The following is a 16117-nucleotide window of genomic DNA, read 5'->3' on the forward strand; positions in this document are numbered from 1 at the left end:
AAGTGGCAAGACCCAGTGCCGAATCTAAAGTTTTCCCAGCTTTTTGTGTTGGAAACACAGCTATTCAGATGGCTTTATGCTCTAATGGGAGCATTGAAAACTATAAAACAAATAAACAACTGAAATCATTCTCTGTTGATTAAAATAAAGTATTTTAGCTTTTTTTCGGTCTTATGCAGCTAGTAACAGTGCTGCCCCTCACCGAGCTGCACACACTATTGTTCAGCACCTGCTGCTTTTCCATCCCTTTGGAGGAGAACTGTTGCTTTGCTCTTCCCCATCATGAGCACTAATGCATGGGGACAAAGCTGGCCAGGGGCTGTTTTCTGAAGGGCTCAGGTCACAGACAGCATTTGTTCTCTCTGCCACAGCTCAGGGTGGAGCTGGGAAAGCAGGTATGACGGCCACAGATCCAGGCAGAGTGGGAGGGAAGCAGAAGAGGAGGAGCATGTGGAAGCTGAGCTGCTGCTGCTCTGCTGCTGCTCCAAGCTCCCAGGGCAGCCTCATCCTCTGCTCTTCTGGCACAGACTTTTCTCTGCCACATCAGCACCAGCTGCCAAACTGGATGTCTCCTCTTGGATGACACAAATTCCTCATCTCTTTTTTTTTTTGCCAGTCCCTGGAATAAACTGCACCAGAGACAGAGAGAACTCGGAAAAATAATCTGAAGACAATTAAGACAATTACTCCTCAAAGGAAAGACAGAGCATTGGAAAAGGCAAAAGTTCACCTCTGGCCACCCCTACCAAACACAGACATACCTATCAGCAGTCAGGGCTGCAGTGACTATTCCTTGCCTGGCTTCATGGAGGAGCAGGAATACAACTTTGTGCTTTCCTTTGGAGCCAACACCAGCAAGTGCAGCCTTGAGACCAACCAAACAGAGGTCCCAACATGCTGGGCAGGAGCAACCAGGGGCGGCCCAGAGGTGGTGATTGTACCAGTGCTTTTTGGGTTGATTTTTCTCCTGGGAATGGTGGGAAACACGTTAGTGTTGGTTGTTTTGGGCCGTCTCCGTCCTGGGGGACGCCCATCGCGCAGTGCCACCAACATCTTCATCCTGAACTTAAGCATTGCAGACTTCTCCTTTCTGCTCTTCTGTGTTCCCTTCCAGGCCACCATCTACTCCCTGCCAGAGTGGATTTTCGGTGCCTTCTTTTGCAAGTGGGTTCACTACTCGGCCATGGCAACGATGCTGGTCAGCATCTTCACTCTGGTGGCCATGTCTGTGGACAGATACATTGCCGTGGTCCATGCCAAACGCTCGCCCTGCATCCGCAGCAAGCGCAACGCCGTCCTCGGCGTGGCTGTCATCTGGCTGCTGTCTCTCCTCATTGCCATCCCCGTGGCCCAGCACCAGGCCCTCATGAGTGGCCATCAGCAGGCTCCCAACAGCTCTTTCTGCTGGGAGCACTGGGCAAACGGCTCCACAGCCAAGCAGATGTACAAGATTACCATCCTGCTGGTGGGATATCTCCTGCCCCTGCTGCTCATCACCTGCTGCTATGCCAAGGTGGGTGCCAGGGATGGGAATAATTTTTAATGAAGGGAAAGATCCCAGACTCTTGGTGGCTTGTGTGTGTACACAACTACACAGCCAACCTGTTCCAAATCCTCTCTTGGTAGAGAATACTTTTTTGAGGTGGGGGGTGGAAAGAAAACAGAGAATGAAATTACACCAGCTCACAAAAAGGGTTACAACTACCATGATGACACCCAGCCTGTTACTCAAACCCCCTAAAGACTCTTGCTGTTTTTCATGCTTTTTATTTTGTTAAATAACAAATGTTTGCTACTGACATGAAGAAAAACCTATGAAGAGATAAACATTTCCAGGTTATTGCTGTGCTGTAATCAGTTTTCAAAAGCTACATCTAGATGTTGTTAATTGAGAATTGCCTACAATGCTCCAACACTCCTTACGACCCTCCCTCTGGAGGGTGACCCACTCCTGCCATTGCATTTGTTTGTGCTGCCTGCAAGAGCAACAGGACAGTCCCACCAGGGTACAGGACTGGCAGCCTGCTCTCTGCCCATGTGTATCATCAGCCTGGGGAATAAATGAAGATAATCTGAGCCTTAACATAAAATTCAGAGTCCATCTGAAAACTCCTGTGGATTTCAGCATTGTGCAAGCTGAGCTCTTAATATATGTTGAATTACTGAAAGCCTAGCAGGTTTAATGCTCTTTCCAAACCTTGTTTCTTGAAAGAGAAATTGGAGAGCTTAGAATTAAAAGTCTGAAACATCAAATTCATCTTTGAAGTCATGTTAAAACAATTACTTCAAAATTTTGGTGCTTGTAGGATAAGTTCAAGTATTAATACATAAATTTCAATTTTCCATTCAATATATTGCTCCTTTTCCCCCCCCAAGGTTTTATACCATCTCCACAAGAAAGTAAAGAACATTTCCAAGAAATCAGAGAGATCAAAGAAGAAGGTAAATATCTTTGGTTTAATATAATATCTTTGGTTTGTGTATATTGACTATATGCAATAGATATACCAGGTTTATAAAGTAATCAGCCTGGTCTGTGGTTATTCCAGCTGATTTAGAGCCGTTACAGCTTCTGCCAGTCCTTTTTGCCTGTGAATCCCTACCAGAGTTAACTGAAGAATATATGTAATTTCTAGTTCATTACATTCACTAGCATACACTCAGTTTTGTTAGCAATATACTTATGAGGACCAATTCATAATTGTTGTTCATAATTCTTGCACCTACACAGTCTGTAAGGATGGTATTCAAAAGGTATTTGCAATATTACCTTATAACACAATAACTGCCCAAGTTGTAATACACCACAAACAATATTTATTAGACAGGTGTTACTTACCCTTTCCCCTCAGATGAAAGGGTTAGTATGTTTTGAGCATATTTTCTGTGTTCATCTAACTTCAAGTATGTTCTGATAAACATTCTTTTCACCCCCTTTTCTAAGGGAACACATTGTGCAGCAATGAGCTGCTGTGTATTGACTGCTGCAGGAACACCACCAGACCTAGATGGCACAGACTACCTCGAAGAGCACCATGTCTTATTTTGCCTACTGACTTTTTGATAAATGTTGATGCTGCTGCAGATAGACTGTGAATTAAAATGTCAAAACCAGGAGTATAATTTCTGGATCAATAGTGCAGACTAGAAACAGAAAGCTGAGTAAGAGTTTTGTGTGTTTAGCAGCTATTATGAGAAAAGGCGAGCAAGATGTGTTGACAATTTTGATAATGTGAAATGAAGCAAATGAAGTGCTAAGAAGCACTGTCATTCCACATAGAATTGTTTCACAAGTTTTAAAAATTGCTTTAGGTCTCAAAATCACCAAAAGTCCCTAAACTGGTTGGTTTAAATTTCCCTCCAGAATTTCCTTACTTATGTATGAATGGCAAACTACCTATTTTGTTGCTAATTATTAAGAGAATGCTATCAACAGTTGAAAATAACTACTGTTACTTTCCTGTAAAGAAGTTAAGAATTTAATTTATGACATTTTCCAAATGTATCCACTTGTTTTGTTTTCAGATTTGCTCTGTAGAGTCTGATGAGAAAATAGCTCTGCAGTTCCTTCAATCTCAAGTTTAGTTATTAGATATTGTCAAGAGGATCAATTTCTTAAAAACCCTTTGATTTTAGCTGTTTAAGCAAGTTAGAGGTCCAGCACTTCTTCCTCCCTCCCCTTAAGTATTTTCCTGGCCATAATTGTGAAACACCCAATAGCGATTCTTGTTCCATATAGCACAGTCAGAGCTAGTTAAATGGGTGATCCTTTCAGATAGAAGAAAAATTAAATACATTCCTCTCCACACAAACATCATCCTTCACAATATGTTTTCTTCCAGCCCTGTCTCTGCCAAAATTGTCCATCTAGCCTTCCTGCGTGCCAAACATCCTCTTTAGTGTACTTACTTAAAGGGGTTTTCTGTTGCAAACACTACTCAACATTTCTTAGGGAGACTTCCTTGGGTTGGTTGCAGACACACTCAATTCTTGTATATGCTTTTAAAGCATTCTTGAAACATGAGAGTGAGAGCCAGTTTTTTAAAGCACACCTTCTTAAGAACACTTCACGTTAGAGCCTAATGGGAAACTCAAGGATGGCTGTCAGTTCTGTTAACCTAGCTTCCTTCATATGTACTTACATTTGTGCAAGTAGCTGTGTTTGAGTTTAATTCATAAACTTCATCAGGGATTTAGTAAACAGCTTTTGTTTATTTAACTGAAAAATGTCTGACAAATGAATCTTGATCCACATTAGGAAGGTTAATTTAGTACATACAGAACATTGAGCTTGTTCTGAAATATGTGTGACTTCAGTGGCTAAACCCTGATTGCCTTGAGCTGTGGGAGAAAGTGTAGCACAACAGCCAAGTCTTCCCACCTGAGGTGATAAAATTGTCTGAGTCACATCTGTTAGTTCACAGTGCGTGTCTTCACCAAACTGATATGGAAAACAAGGTGTCATATTCATAAAAATGAGGATAGTCAGAATCTATGACCATGCAGTTCCTGTTTCACTCTTGTAATTCCAAGAAAACAGGGCGTTTGAGCTATTATCTTCCTTTTACCTCCAAGAGAATGGAGTTTGGGTTTGCTCTTTTCGGGTTTTCCAAACCTTTGGGTTTGGTTTGGGTTTTTTCTGTTTGTTTTGTGAGTTTAGTGTTGTTTTGTTTTTAAACACTTAAATAGTAAATTTTGCAAAAAGCTTTTTGTTCAAATCTCCCAATGCTCATCTGGGCTCCTTACACGAGTAAAGGTCTCAAAAGAATCAAATTGCAGACTCAGAGTCCTTGTTGGACAAGATTTTCCAGTGAAACAGTTGCCAACATTACCACTGCAAACAGTTTGCTCTCTCACTCAACATTTCAGAAGCTATAAGAACTATCCTCAAGATTGAGCTACTTCAAGATAAAACATAGTTAAGAAAGAAAGCAAATGGCATAGAGCTCATAAAATGCTGCTTGCCATAAGCAGCATTCCACTTGCTGACTGGAAACACATTGCTATTATTCTCCATTATAAGCTGCTTCTGAAAAAACAGTATTACCAGGTAAGATTTTTTTTAAATGTCAAGACTTATTTCAGGATCTTTAGCTTTCATTGACCTTGCTGGAGTCTTGGTTCCTACCCAGTCCCAGATCCTATAGTACTGATAACAGGCAGAAGAGATATCATTCTTACTCACATCATTTGAGACATAAAATACAGTAAGAAACATTACTGGGACAAATCCAAGTTAAAGCCAACTGAAAGGTCACAGAGGAGCTGGTATTTCATCTGCTATTAGTACACCCTTGCACAAAGTCTGCTGCATCGTGACTTCACATTCCATTATCAGAAGAATTTGACCCTTAATTCAGATTCCCACTTTGAAATTTTTATGTAACTTTGCCATCTACATGTCAAATGTTGGACATGCTCAATTTAAAGTGCTTTTCCATCTGTATCATCAGTGCATTAGAGCAAGGAGGATGTTTAGAACATTTTGCATGCCTAGGCTGAAATTCTGTATGAAGAACTAAGACTGTGCCTACAGAACAGAGACATGACTGGCTGCTTCCCCATTTAATGCCATACTAGCTGTACAAGTTTGCCAGCCTTGAAAATCAGATGGTGTGGTGCTGCAGGATTCTCCTTTGAACTTTTGGATAATTGTTTTTTGAGGCCAGCCAGCAAGACCACGTGCTAAGACATTCTTTGCAGCCCTCTATGACAATTAAATGTATTTCAGTTCTGTCACCTCTTTTCTGAACTGTGCAAAGTATAGCAAGTCTGTAATTTGGCTCCAAAGAAAGTTAACAATTCCCTGTCTGACAGTGTTGCAAAATGTTTCATAAGAGCCCAGCCCCAGGAACTCTCATCTTACATCTGCCTTAAATAAGGTGATTTAATGATGGAAATTAATGCAAACTAAGGTTTAGCATGGCCCTGTAGTGTTTTACTGGCCTCTGGAGCACACCAGGGTTCCTCAGTGTTTACTCAGTTCTGTACTGAGCATCTTTAAAGAACAAATAACAAGCTTTGCAAACCGAACAATCTGAAATTCTTTTTCAAGTTTAAGAATGTGTCTGGGGATGTGAATTTCACAGCTATTTTGCAAGCTCCCTTGAATGGATAGTAGGAGTTGTGTGACCTTGAGGCCAAAAACTTCAGTTAACAGACCAAATGAGCCACTTAAAGATAAAAATTAGTACTATGCTTTTCTATTGGTTAGCTACAATAGAAAGGTGAGCCTGGTGCTTACCTGGTGGGTAAGTAAATCAGCTGTTCATTGCTTCCAGAGCTAAGTAAACACAAAGACACATGGAGTTTATTTATCCCTGGAGTGCTGCACTTTGAAGGTCATACAAGAGCCTGAGGTAAAAGATACAGAATTCCTGCAAGGTAGATGGGTATTCCTGAACATCTTGGCCAAGAGAGGCAGATAAATGTTGCTCTGTGACTACTTTCCTGTAGCTAAAGGAATTATTTGGCTATTGTTCATGCAAATTGAAGTTTTTCATGTAGACAATGAACATGATGTTCAAGGCCTTGGCATTTGAACAACAGTAAATACAGCAAAGGAACATGGAAGATCCTGGGATCCACTGAGCAGAAGAATATAATTCAGAAGTGTCATCCTGCACATTGTTTGATTAACAGGAGCCCAGGGCAGCAGGAATTAAGAGCATCATTACCAATTAGAGAGTAATAGAAATATCACAATGCTCATACACATTTATGAATATAAAATTAATAAATTTCAAGGGCACCAACAGAGGAGATTAGAAGCATAATCCCAGAATGAGAGATGCGCAGATGAGCAGCTGGAACAGTGTAAGCAAGCTGCTGGGAAATGAAGAGCCCCTCTTAGCACATAAAGCAAGTAATCAAAATGAGCTGATAACATCTGCAAATATATTTACTTCATTCCCTCCTCTTTTTCATGACATCCAACTGCCATCTCTGGCTCCAAGAAAGAAGACAGAACAATAAAAAAGAATACTCTCAGTGTGGTTTTTAGATCACTGAAGAGTAGAATTAGACTCAAGTGTAATTAAAAAAAAGACCAAAGGGCAATGAGAAGTCCTTCAGTAATAATTAAAAGATGCATGTGCTCCGAAGTATAGACAGCTGCTATCTAACATTTAAGTTACCTAAGAATAGGTATGCCATTTTCTAAACATTTTGCATTTATCACTAAGCTATGGGCATGTTTCTGGAGATCAGATTGTGCTTGGGACCTTTCTGTTAGAATTTTAGGTGCAAAAAGGAAAAGAATGTTTGCAAATCCATCAGGGCAAGTCAGATTTGCCAACAAAGCAAACAAGAATGTGACACCAGGAGTGAATGAACTGGCAGTTTTCACTTTGAACATTGTCTCACAGATGGACTCTGAGCACAGGGATTTTCTCCATTGGGTATCCCTGAGTGTAAAGCCACAAAAATTGTCTTCCTCAGAGGTTGGCAAGTTCCTCCAGCAGTACAATGGTATATTGCACTAAGCCACATGTCTTTCCTGGGCACTGATACTGGGTACCTGCAGTATCTAAAAACAAAAGCTTAAGGCGCCGTGGGTCACTACATATTTTCCAAGTCCTCACTACAGTAAATTACAATATATAGCAAAGTCTGTAACTCTGTAGTTTACCATAATGAAGTCTGGGGCAGTAAAAATGTGCACCAATTGTCCCTCAAACTTTAAGGAAAAGAATCTACAAGTTAGAGATGAGCATATCAGGAGAAAAGATTTATCAGTAAATCACATAATCAGATATCCTCCTACAAAGCAGTAATAAAGAAAGCGTCAGTTGTAATTTGCTGCTAAGACAGTGTGGAAGAACTGGCATAGGCTTCTTTATGCTTCTTCATTTAGAATTATGGAAGAATAAAGGATGAAAAATAATCTTACCATATTCAGGAGACAGCAGTTTTCTCACTAATGAAGCCCAGTTTGTCTGCAAGCTAGTTCTTTTTAATAAAAACCTAATTGAATGTTCTTTCCCATTTCTGTGTGGCTGAGGTACACAGTAGAAATGGATGGAATGATCAGCTCTGAAAAATGATGTGCAGCTGGGCTGTCTCCACCTGGGACTAAATTAGGAAAGTGACAAGCCCTCTACCCCTCCAAACTGTTTTGTCCACTCTATATTTTAATCTCAGGAATGTTTATTAATCTAACATTCAGGTGGTTCTTCCTAAAATATGTAAATCCATGGAATACTTGAAGCATTTGACTCATTACAGGAAATCTTAATTTTGCCCTTGACAAGATGCCTGACAAGTTGAAGCAAAAAACTACATTAAAAGCTTATCAAGAACAACAGCTCTAAACACAATTAAATGTTAAATACTTCATCATCCTCCTAAATGAGGTGTCTCACTCAAAATGATTTTTAAACACATTTTCCAGTGCTTTTTGAAGGATAGGGGTAGGCTAAAAGCAATAAATAGTTTGTCCAGGGACAGGGAGAAAAGTAATCAAAGGGCAAAACAGACAAAGAAAGGCTGGAAAGCATAAATGAGAGGCAGATGACCTACAAAGATAACAAATTAATAAGCAAGTAAATACAATACAATCTGCACATGACAGAAATTGGGGGGGGGGGCGGGAATAACAGAATTTCCTCTAATTATCTGACAAAGAAAAATATCCCCTTGACTTTGTCACCATGCTATTGATTCACTGTACAGCTTAAACATGCTTACTTTGCCTGTACAACAAATACACTGTAAGTTATATCCTGGAGTCCTGGAGCTGCTTGGAAGACTTCTAGGCATAGTAAAAGAGACTTAAGTGGCCAGTAGTGGCCATTGTACATATCTGTTAGGGACTCATCAAAATTTCAGAGTTGAACCAGAAGGTTGCATTAAGTGGGGACAGCTTGATCAACAGTAATGCAGTAACTGTGCAAATTATCACAGGTCATGGGAGAAGCTCAAACAGTACACAAACTATTTTAATCAGTCCTCCACAGCCAGTAACAGTAGTTTAGGTACAGCAAACACCACATTAAAAGCCAAACAGTGTTTTGTTTCAGTTTCTTCTGTCTTAACTACATATTCCCTAACTTTAAAAAACAGACACAAGTTCCATTTCAAAACCTGTTTCTTGAGTCATGAATTATGTACATTAGTGCTCTAGTATTGTCTGTGTTTTCCATCTGCAAAATCCTAAAAAACTGGAGCCCAGAAACAGCTCTGTGCTGTTACACAGCAACTGCAAACCCATTGTTTAATACTCAGCCCTACATTAAATGCACAGTTTGTTTTTTCACAATAAAAGGGGGGGGGGGGGGGGAATCTAGGTATATAAGCCTTATTCAAAAGAATATTTCAGTGCTTGTAGCCCCCTAATGTAAGCAGATGGATGCTGTGAAAGGTTGCCTGGGTAACAAGCCTAAGCTGCTTAACATTGCTGGAGGGTAAAGAAGTAGCACCATTATTGCTGGTGAAAGCTAATGATGGGACCTGCTTATGAATCATTTCTTTGGTACTCATACCACAGTGGCTGAGCTAGACCCCACAAGACCACTAGGTCTGTGTCTTTCAGTCTCATCAATTTCTAATCATTCCAGTCTATTGTTATGGACATCATCTGACTCCCAGCATGGTTGGTTTGAGGACACTTGCCAGGGTAGTTTGTTCACTCCTAGGGGAACATCTTTGTTAGCTCAGCTGTCTGACAGAATTCTGGTAGGTGAAACAAGGAAACACCTGGAGCATGCCAGGTACACAATGAACCTACAGGTTATTGCCTTTCAAAGTTAATATAAACTTATTTGAGAGGCCTATTTGACAGAAATCCTTTTTTTTCAACTTGTATTGTAGTCTTTATCTAACACAATAACACCTTCCTTAGAGAGATTAATGGGTTTAACCAAATGTAGCCATGATAACCAACGACTAAACAAATTTCTATTCACTAGAAAATTATCCCTTTTCTAGGAAAGTAATTTTACACTATTCACTTGAAATCATGAAAGAAAATTATTGACAGAAACATTGACCTAGACTAGTGACGCTGTAAATCTTGACCTGAAGTGAAACCTGAATTTAAATTTTTCTCCATTGCTTTTCTGCTACCTGTGCAACAATTTTCCTTAGGGGAAGTATATCATCTGCATGTTTGCAAGTTGTTACATTTATTAAATGACCGAATAGAAATGAGAAACACTAAATACCAAAGTTAAAAAGCAGACATTGTGCAGAGAACAAAGTGGGGCAAGAGGAGGGAAGTCACTAGCTGTGCATCTGCTACAGAGCCCCAAAACTGAGGGATTAAATACAAAACAATTGCTCACCTTGCATTACCATTTGTAATTTTGAAAATTCATGAAGTCAGGTGGAATTAGCCCTACAAAAATATCAGGAAAGGATCTTAGAACTCCCAAGTCAGTAATCTCTGAGACTTGCTAGGCATTCACGGAGTGTTCTAGAAGTAGCAAGTGAGAGAAAAGCAACACTACCAGCTTTCCTAAACTTGGAAAGTGCGGTCCTGCTCCCACAGGCCTCAGGGTCTTACAAAAAGAAAGTTGAAGTGAGTTACAGCTTAATTTTATTTACTGTCACTGTTAACTTTCATTTTGTATGGAGATTTTGAAGAACACTGTTTTCAGGAAAATTTTACATCAGGTCAAGCTTTGGGACTTACAAATGACAGACTGTGGCACAGGCTGGCCAGCTAACTGGGGAGCAAGCACTGCAGGGGCACACCTCTAACCCAGGCAGCACAGGCTGGGATCCCACAGGCACAGGGAGCCTCCCCCAGGTCATTACCCAGCTAGGAATAAGTCTAACCAATGAGAACTGTGTATTTTAAAAAAAAAAAAAAAAAAAAAAACTCTATGCATTGGTTTTCTGGGATTCTTCTGTAATAGGGAAGATACTGGAAAAACCTTTTCCTCAGGCCAGCCTTTGTTACTCCTCTCAGTGGTGTGCTTACTTGCAAGTTGTTTTCCCCTGCAGTTATTTTCAATAGCCTCAATGTTCATCCAAATATTAGGAAATATTATTTCCACTCTTCCTTGTAACACAGCATTGTTGCAGCCTTTGAACTGTTTGAAGTTTTACAGTCACTACCTTAAATTTCCATAGTTATTTGTTTGAATCAAAATCAGTCAATCCGAGTTTATCAGGGTTTTTAGCATCCTTTTTCATATTGTCATTCTTTGCCCACCTGGCAGTTGTCAGTGTTGCCTGTATTATGCTGCCTTCACTACTGACAGAGGAAAGCAAACTCACTCATTCCACACACTCCCTTGCTCTGTGACCATTATTTTATATTATCATGTATTAACACGATCTTCTCCTCTCCAGACAGCGCAGACAGTGCTTCTCGTGGTTGCTGTGTTCCTGCTCTCCTGGCTGCCACACCACATCATCACCATGTGGGCAGAGTTTGGGCACTTTCCCCTGAACAACATCTCCTTCACCTTCCGCATCATCTCTCACTGCTTGGCCTATGGGAACTCCTGCATCAACCCCATCCTTTACGCTTTCCTGTCGGAGAATTTCCGCAAGGCCTGCCGCCAAGTCTTCACCTGCAAGCTCTTCCTGCGGCCGGCAGCCGCTGAGAAACTGGCCAGAGTGCGCATGGAGAATTTCTCTACTACACACTCCACCACAAACGTGTAAGCTGGGCTCACAAACACGTTTCAGGAGGAAGAGGAGGGAAGAGGGTTCTGTCTGGGGAGAGTACGCATGCAAGTGCATCCCAGGGAGTCTGCAAAAGTGTGCACTGTGCCAGGTTACTGGAGTGATGGGAGACACATTTCCCTCTCACTGTGATGACATGGGACAGAGCCTGTCCTAGGGTACCTTGCTAGACACTGGGCTATGTGCAACAGAATTACCTGAATGCCCATAAGATAGAGCCCAAATGAAGTCGTAGTTATGACCACACAGAAGGTAGAATGTGAAACAGAGAAGACAGCAGTAAATTACATCTGTAGACAGTCATTGAGATGTGAACAATGTGACATTCAGAGAGCAGTTTGGGAGAAGTCAAACTAAAGTCTTTGGATGTCTTTGTTTCTTCAACAAATTTGACTGTGTGTGAGCTGCATACACATTTAGCTCACTACTGGGGGTAGAGTCTCTAAATCTCCTTGAAGGCTTTGATGTAGGATTTACCTATTGGGCAAGTACACCTTTCACATGATGTGTCAGTGGCATGGCTGTCTGTATTTGGTGGCTCTACATCAGCTTATACATCCCAGAGTTGAGTGTCTGTGTGCTCCTGTGTGTAATTACTGCTGTTAATCACCAGGACCTGTCTCTTGGTCTCAGCAACCTCACTGTCTCAGCCACAATACAACAGATGATGTGGTATTTCTCAATGTATGCTTAAAAAAATTGTGATTTTGTTTGAAAGTACTGTCTACAAAAGGTTTTGTTGGTAAATACAGTGTTCTCTTGAGTCAATCTACCAAAGGCTTTTTATTAGCCACTTTAGTATATAAATGCCTGGAATTTGTGATGAGGGTTTGCTTGGTTTTTTGTTGTTTTTTTTTTTTGACGAACTCTTGTGATCAACAGTGCTCTAGCAACAGGTAAGGGCATTTATACTAAGTTCAAGGTTACTACTTGTAACTATATAAAGTGCATATTACTTCAAAAATAGGAAGCAAATGGCTGAATTTAATTATTTCACTGTGTCGTCCAATTCAGTATTTCTGTGTGCTGCAATCCAGACTGACCTGTCTATAAACTGTAAAAATGTGTGTTACAGACGTTAAATGACATATTATTTGCTGTCCTTGCAATGAATGGGTCTCCAGTCTCCAAATGGATCACTCTTTCAGTATATTTCCATAACTTGGGAGCTGTTGTATTGAATAATTTTACTGCAGTTTGTAACTTCCTTTAAGAGCCCCCTAACTGTGCAATATGAACAGAGCATGTGTACAATAAGATAAAGTCATTACCTGATCCTAGCTGACTATTTATGCAAGTTTTCTCTTTAACTTTTATTCTCAGTATACTGAGAATACCTCCAGTGAATTATTTCCTTAGCAATTAGATTTAGATCAAATGCTGTGATCTTCTGATTTACCATAATGTAGAAATCGAATATTTCTACATTCCCAGTGATTGCACAGCCTAAAGTGGAGAGCAACCACTAAAAGAAAGGGTTGTGGCAAATCACTGCAACAGAAATCAAGCTAAAATGCTTATTTGTGTGATTATTTACCACAGATACAAACTAGCAGCGAGATATGTAATAACCTCAGCCTCACTTCAACTCTCTTGGTTTGAAGCACAACAGGACAAAGGCACACCATTCAAAAGAAATCCTACACTCAGACTGTACCATGAGACTCACTAGAACCTGTAAGTCAACACACTTATTTAACATGAAACATCTTTCTGTGTGCTGGGGGTGAGGTTTTTTTGGTTTGTTTACAGACAGTTCAGAAACTGTACAAGTCACTACAGTATGCAGAAAAAAATGTACAGGAAACACTTAAAGACTTTTTATTTAATATAACATGAAGGAGCAAGATCCCATTTCTCAGTGAAAGGTAACGATAAAATAACAAATTAAGGCTCTGAAAGAGTCTCAAGCATTATTGTGCCTTCTCATTCCCACTGTAGTTTACAGGTACCCAGTCTAGAGTTCTCTGAATGAACTGCTACCCCACAAAAAAATCAAGTATCTTTGTCCTTTAGTTCCTTGTGTCTGTAACTAGTCAGGTTTTTTCTCCTGCCACAGCAGCAATTTTTCAGTTTTAATAACTAATGTTAGCTGATGGTGGTGGGCAGTAATGAAATAGAACTGTGTATCATACAAACATACTCATTTAGATTTGAATTTAAATTATGTCTCAAAATAAGTAAACCAAATCAACGGATGAAGTAATTTTGCAATATTCTCCAAAAGCACTCACTAGTTTCCTTTGGGAAAGCCACATGTTGTGATGGCTGTGCAGACGAATACTGCAGCTTCCAGAACAGTGCACAAAGTTAACCTGATCACCTGGTTCTGACACTCAACTCTATTCTTTCAACCTGCCTTACACACAGCAGCTCATTCACTCTGCCTTAATGGCCTCAAGGCAAGCCCCTACCAGGGAATGCCTGGCAACCTGAATCAACCTCCTTTAGGTGAAGGTTTATTAATAGAGTCCATTCCTGGGAGACCTGTCCTTTTCCGGGCGGCAGTCTCTATTTTCCGTACCAGGTCCACGTCCCATCGATGGGTGACAAAACTAACCACAGCTCCAGGTGCCTTGCTCCCAACCCGGCCAACTCTCCCGGCTCGGTGCAGGTAGTCCTGCAGGGTGTCTGGGAAGTCATAGTTGACCACTAGCTGCACACTGCTGGTGTCCAGCCCCCGCGAGGCAAGGTCAGTGCAGACAAGGACAGACACATCACCCTTCTGGAAAGAGGCAAAGATGCCAGCTCTAGCAGCTGCCGACATCTGCCCCTGCAGCCTCAGGTGCTTGATTTTGTGGTCGTCCAGGATGTAGCCCAGCCAGTTGACGGTGCTGGCGCTGTTGCAGAAGATGAGAACGGCCCCGCCAGATGACGGGCGCTCCTTCAGCAGCTGCAGCAGTTCGGGCAGCTTGTCCCGGCCTTTGAGGCGGACAAACTTCTGCTGGACGTGAGGCGGCAGGCGGTGCAGGCTCTGGGTGCTGAGGGTGACAAACTGGCCCACGTCAGTGAACTTCGCTAGGGTTTCGCTGAGCCCCGCGGGGAAGGTGGCTCCGACCACCACCACCTGCGTCCTCTCCTCGTCGGGCCCGGCTGGCCCGGGAGCGCCGGCGGCCAGGGGCGCGTGTGCCAGGATCTCCTCCAGCAGCTCCGTGAACGACTCGTCCATCAGCAAATCCGCCTCGTCCAGCACCATCCAGCGCAGCCTCTCCAGGGCCAGGAAGCGCCGCCGCAGCGCCTCCCGCAGCGCGCCGGGGGTGCCCAGCAGCACGGCGGGGCCCGGCGGCGGCGCCCGCAGCTGCCTCCGCAGCCCGCCCGCGGCCCCGCCGCCCGTGAGGCCGCGCACCGCCAGCCCCGCGGGCGCGCACAGCGCCGCCGCCACCGCGCCCACCTGCGCCGCCAGCTCCCGCGACGGCAGCACCACCAGCCCGCGGGGCGCCGCCGGGCCCGCCGCCTCCGCCGGCGCTTCGGGGCGGCCGAGCAGGCGCTCCAGCAGCGGCAGCAGGTACGCCAGAGTCTTCCCGCTGCCCGTCTCGGCGGCGCACAGCGCGCTGCGGCCGCGGCGCAGGGCGGGGACGGCGAGGCGCTGCACGGCCGTGGGCCGGCCGATGGAGAGCCGCTCCAGGCCGGCCAGCAGCGCCGGCTGCAGCCCCAGCTCGGCGAAGGTCGGGCCCTGTCCCGCCTCAGCCGGCGGCGCCTGCAAGGCGGGAGCCGCCTCCTGCGAGGGCTCCAGCTGGAAGTAATCCCCGTACGCCTTCCGGTGCTTCCAGCCCGCCGACACCAGCGGCGGCTGCTCCCAGCGCCCCACCGTCTGCCAGCGGGGCTGGCTCAGCTCCGGCCGCCGGCTCCGTAGCAGCAGCTTCCCGGAGCGCGGCGCCGCCGCCGCCTCGCCCTGCTCTCGCCGTCGGCGCTGCGCGCCCCGCTGCAGGCGCTGCCGCAGGGCCCAGGGGACGCGCACCACGGCCCCGGGGGGCTGCGGGCTCCCCGCCGCCGCCGTCCCGCTGCCCGCCGGCCGCCGCGGCAGCAGCAGCGGGAGGGCGAGCACCGGCCCGGCCCGGCCCAGCGCCATCGCGGCCCCCACGCGGGGCGGCGGCGCTGCCCGATGACGCCTGAAAGCGGCGCCGGCCCCGGTTCTCCCCGCCCCGCAGAGCCGCGGCGGAGCCACGCCGGGAGGGTGAGTGCGGCGGGGGTGCCGCTCCCTTCGTTCGCCCTTTTCCGCTGCCGGCGGAGCGCCTTCCCCGCGCCGCCGCCGCGGGAGCAGTCGCGGCCCCCAGGGGCTGTGGCAGGGGCGGCGCGGGGCCCTCGCTCGGGAAGGAGCCGGTGTGGCGGGGCGCATCCCCTGCGCACTCACGCTGGGCGAGCCCGGTCCCAGCTGCCCGGCGAGCTCGTCACACCTGGCGGGCACCGCCGCCTGTGTTTCCCAGCAAAGGACTCGCCTGTGTTTGCGGCTGGGAAATGACAGTCCGTGGCAGTCCCCCTG

At 44.5% G+C, this 16117-nt stretch overlaps 2 protein-coding genes across 2 annotated transcripts; one reads left to right on the forward strand and one right to left on the reverse strand.

The window, feature by feature from the left end:
• The first annotated feature begins 422 nt into the window (after nucleotides 1–422).
• LOC100218944 (galanin receptor type 1-like) lies at nucleotides 423–12923 on the forward strand. Its single transcript, XM_041718557.2, has 3 exons — nucleotides 423–1513; nucleotides 2377–2442; nucleotides 11299–12923. The coding sequence occupies exons 1-3, from the start codon at nucleotides 806–808 to the stop codon at nucleotides 11614–11616; spliced, it is 1092 nt and encodes a 363-aa protein (XP_041574491.1). The 5' UTR covers nucleotides 423–805; the 3' UTR covers nucleotides 11617–12923.
• A 512-nt stretch (nucleotides 12924–13435) lies between these two features.
• On the reverse strand, nucleotides 13436–16115 carry DDX28 (DEAD-box helicase 28). The gene has a single exon (XM_030282212.4). The coding sequence runs from the start codon at nucleotides 15971–15973 to the stop codon at nucleotides 14075–14077; it is 1899 nt and encodes a 632-aa protein (XP_030138072.4). The 5' UTR covers nucleotides 15974–16115; the 3' UTR covers nucleotides 13436–14074.
• Nucleotides 16116–16117: the final 2 nt, after the last annotated feature.

The sequence above is a fragment of the Taeniopygia guttata genome, chromosome 11 (genome assembly GCF_048771995.1).
Source record: "Taeniopygia guttata chromosome 11, bTaeGut7.mat, whole genome shotgun sequence".
Classification (NCBI taxonomy): Eukaryota; Metazoa; Chordata; class Aves; order Passeriformes; family Estrildidae; genus Taeniopygia; species Taeniopygia guttata.

Bases quoted from the DNA above. Each gene is read 5' to 3' on its own strand.
- DDX28 (XM_030282212.4), bottom strand. From the start codon at position 15,973: ATGCGCCCCGCCACACCGGCTCCTTCCCGAGCGAGGGCCCCGCGCCGC.
- LOC100218944 (XM_041718557.2), top strand. From the start codon at position 806: ATGGAGGAGCAGGAATACAACTTTGTGCTTTCCTTTGGAGCCAACACC. The intron at 1,514-2,376 runs GTGGGTGCCAGG...TCCCCCCCCAAG, and splicing joins TCACCTGCTGCTATGCCAAG to GTTTTATACCATCTCCACAA. The intron at 2,443-11,298 runs GTAAATATCTTT...TCTCCTCTCCAG, and splicing joins CAGAGAGATCAAAGAAGAAG to ACAGCGCAGACAGTGCTTCT.